The sequence below is a fragment of the Solanum tuberosum genome, unplaced genomic scaffold (assembly GCF_000226075.1).
Source record: "Solanum tuberosum cultivar DM 1-3 516 R44 unplaced genomic scaffold, SolTub_3.0 scf00243, whole genome shotgun sequence".
NCBI classification, from domain to species: domain Eukaryota; kingdom Viridiplantae; phylum Streptophyta; class Magnoliopsida; order Solanales; family Solanaceae; genus Solanum; species Solanum tuberosum.
The window spans coordinates 112,203-116,354 of record NW_006239166.1 but is presented as its reverse complement, the minus strand read 5'-3'; the positions used below and the strand labels follow the sequence as shown (position 1 = coordinate 116,354).

Sequence of the window (4,152 nt, the reverse complement as noted above, 5' to 3'; positions counted from 1 at the left end):
TCTATCTCAATTTACATGACTCATTTTTTTAGTCGGTACAGAAAATACAACATTTATATATTTAATAATAATTCAATTTTAAAATATTCATTTTACGCTTAATAAAATGATGTATCTATCACTTATTTTAAACCACAAACTTCAAAAATCTTTCTTTCTTTCTTAACTCTGTATCAAATCAAACTACATAATAAAATAAGACGACGCAAGTATGTAATTTTCTTATTTATTTGTTTTTACCACAACAAGAAAGTTACTTATTAATTTTCAAAACTCTTGACTAATCAAACATGAAAAAAATAATATTTTTCTTCGTACCGAATACACCTAAAAGAGAAGGCTTACCCCCCGCCCTACCCTACCCATACTCAAGAAAACAAGATCAACGGAGATCCTTAGAATAAGGGAACAAATCAAACATGTGTAATTCAACTCAAAATCCAATATTCCTTTTTAGCAGACAAGAATTGACATTTAATTAAGATCGTATCAGAATCATATCAATCCATATCCCATTATTCAATTCCACCCATTATCTCTATCTGTCATTGAATTGGATACATTAATATTACTACTGTCAAACAGTAAAATTATAATAAAGTAACACATTAAATAAAATTCACCAATACAAGAAAATGTTGATTTCATAACATAGTCTAAAATCAACTTTTCTCCTTAAGAGACTCATTTGAACATATCTTTGTAAAGCCTTGTGTGATTAAACGATATCATCGATCGATATGTGTCCGAAAAAGTGACAAGCCAACAAAAAACCTCGCTAGTAAGGGGCAATTGGCTTGTCTACATTGTATGCCCCGACGATGGAGGGGGGTTTAAACAACCCCGGAAGTAGCAAAAAGGGAAGTAAAATACAAAATGGTATATATACCGTTGTCACAAATCTTGGCTGATCATTTTGAGTCGTCTTGTTGGCGAAGAAGGCATGGAGGAATCAGTGGAATGTGTCGGTGAATCAGTAGAGAGGGATGACGAGAATGCTTTAGGGGATGATGGAGAGGAAGTGGATGGCGGTGAAGGTGTTGATGAGAGGTCAAGTGATGATGGTGAAGGTGAGAGAGTTGGTGTTGATGAATCATCAGACGATGATTCTGGCAACTTTCTCTTGTTCATTCCTTTTTCTTCACCCCTAAATCGATCCTCGTTGAACATGTAACTCTTCAAACGTTTTACATCAGCCAATTTCACCGGCTTCAATAGGAAGTCTTCAGCGCCTTCTTCCAGACATCTGTAATCGAATTAGAATTAGTTTCACCAACACAACATCCCACTAAAAAAAAGGTCTAAATTCTGAAAAACATTAAAGTTAAAGAGCAAACATCCTTTTTCCATATTTGTTTCTGATAAGCATTTCTTCGTCAAAAACAATCGTAAAGCCACAACTTTTACAATGTGACATTCGAACGACACTTTATGCATTGACATCTTTTAGTGGCATACTAAAATTGCAGATATTGTTAAACTAAACCTTACTAGAATAAGAACATGCATTCCTAATTATATTACTAAAAATACAACTATTGAATTAACAGACAAAGAGCATATGCTTTGGATTATGATATTGTAAAGTATGAATCCAACTACTTTATTATTTTGGTACAAGATATTAAACTAATGAAGTGGTTGTTCATTCATTGCTTTTGGTCATGCAAGAAACTGGTTGTTCAATAATAATAACTCATCACAGCTTCCAAATAATGCAAGTCAAAACCTTTTTTTAAAATTAAAGAATCTAACAAATCTTGAAAGCACATGTACAAACGATACGTAAAGATTTGATGCTATCTTAATTTAATTGTAAGATAGCTTTTGGTTGTCAATGGTACTTCCTCCATTATTTTTTTCCTAAAATAATTGAAATTGGAAGATAGCTTTAGGGTGTCAACAATGAGACTACCCTTCTAGTTTTATTAAGTTTCCTTCTGTCTCTCTGGAGTCGGTGGCGAGCCAAGATTTTTAACAAGGGGAGTCAAGAATGTAAAGATGTAAACACACAAAGAAACCAATGAATTCAATATATAATATATTATACACTTAAAATATTGAACAAGGGTGGCTCCGTTCCACGATGTGTCGGGTATAATTAACTCAAAAAGTAAATGCAATGTCAATTAGTATTGCTTCACTCCATTCATTAAAGATTTAGAATTCCAGAAGTTCCAAAGTAAAAGTCACTAGCAAAAATATATTCAACAAATTCAAGTATGAAATCCAGCAGCGAAAGAATTGAAAGTACCTGTCGATTCTAGCCAAAACATTTTCAGAAGACATGATTACAACTGGAACTTCCCTAAAAGATGAACCCTGTTTCACAAATACAAATTTGGAAACTTCAGTACATTGATTAAATTTTCCTTACAAGAAACTCAAACATTAATCTTTCAAGCGAAAAAACAGCCGGTGCACAAAAGCTACCACTATGCACAAGGTCTTGAAAAGACCAGACCACAAGGATCTATTGTACCACGGCTTGAACCAATGACCTCATGACAACAACTTGACCGGGATCGGAAAAGGGCCAGACCCAAAGGTCTATTGTACCAAGCCTTACCCTGCATTTGTGCAAGAGGACTTGAACCAATGACAATAAAATTATCAGGGACGGAAAAGGGCCAGACGCAAGGGTTTATTGTACAAAGCCTTACCCTACATTTCTACAAGAGGTTGTTTTCACGACTCGAACCAATGACCTCATGACAACAACCTTACCGGGGTCGGGAAAGGGCCAGACCAAAAGAGTCTATTGTACGAAGTTTTACCCTGCATTTCTACAAGAGGTTGTTTTCATGACTTGAACCAATTACCTCATGACAACAACTTTAACGGGGTCAAGAAAGGGCCAGACCAGAAGGGTCTATTACACGAAGCCTTACCCTGCAATTTTGCCAGAGGCTGTTTCCACAGCTGGAACCAATGACCTCGTGACAACAACTTCCCCGGGGTCGGGAAAGAGCCGGACTACAAGGCTCTATTGTATGATGTCTTACCCTGCATTTCTGCGAGAGGTTGTTTCCACGACTTGAACCAATGACCTCTCATGACAACAACTTTACGCGTTACAGTTACATCAAGGCTCTACTCCCTTTCAAGCAAAATAAATTACAAGAACAATGAAAAGAAAGGGCAAAACAAGTACTACCTTAATCTTTTTGAGCAAATCATAACCAGTCATTCCAGGCATACAATAATCTGTAATTATCAGATCCACCTTCAAATCCTAACATCAAAAAAAACAAAAATCCATAAAAATCTTCAATTTTCACTTCAAAAAAATCCACCAAAAAAAATTCCAAAATATTCTTACATCAATAGTAACAGAACTCTCTTCTTCATCCAATCCAAGATATTTCAAAGCTCTCATCCCACTATCCACAGTAGTCACTGTACAATTCCAACCACAAAACATTCAAAATCTCAAAAAAAAAAATCACATTTTTTTCTAAAATTCAGCTCAAAAAAATCAGATTTTTTTTTCCACCTTTACAAGATGTAATTTTGAGGAGACGTTCAATGACTATTCTGTCCACAAGACTATCATCAACAGCAAGAACATGAACTTCATGAGTAGCCTCTGTTAACGGCAACAACTCATCGTACTCCTCCACCTTCTCCGCCCTACGCCGCCGTGAAAACATACCGTTTCTTGCCATCTCACTCTACTAACAAAATCAACAAAAATGGAACAAAACCCTCAAATATTCTACCAAATTAAGAAAACCCACAAATTTTCTTGGAAAAATATGTGGGAATTTGAAAGCTTTTTTACAAAGAAAGGCAAAAAACAGAGAGAAGAGTGTGTGTAATATAAATGTCTATCTGTCTTGTTCATGTACACAGACAATATACACATACTTGTCAAATTTTTTAATTTTAAATTAAATTAAAACATTTAGTTTCCTAAAATATATAATAAATGTAAATAAAAACACCACAAAAAAAAAATCAAATCTGGTGAAATCTACTTTTAAAATTAATAAGGCAATACGGCTGAGATTCTGAAATCCACTTTGTTGGTGCTGATTTTATTTTATTTTATTTTGCCATATCCACGCGAGTTATTACATGTTCCCGAGTTTTTCGCGAGATTTCGTTTTTTTTTTTTGTTTTTTATTTTGACTTAATCGATTTTTTAAA

At 34.5% G+C, this 4,152-nt stretch overlaps 1 protein-coding gene across 1 annotated transcript; it reads right to left on the bottom strand.

Annotated features, from left to right (window-relative positions):
* Nucleotides 1–487: 487 nt before the first annotated feature.
* On the bottom strand, nt 488–3,853 carry LOC102602758 (two-component response regulator ARR5-like). The gene is made up of 5 exons (XM_015313344.1): nt 3,497–3,853; nt 3,323–3,399; nt 3,158–3,235; nt 2,255–2,322; nt 488–1,246 (listed from the first exon to the last, which is right to left on the bottom strand). The coding sequence occupies exons 1-5, from the start codon at nt 3,666–3,668 to the stop codon at nt 895–897; spliced, it is 747 nt and encodes a 248-aa protein (XP_015168830.1). The 5' UTR covers nt 3,669–3,853; the 3' UTR covers nt 488–894.
* Nucleotides 3,854–4,152: the final 299 nt, after the last annotated feature.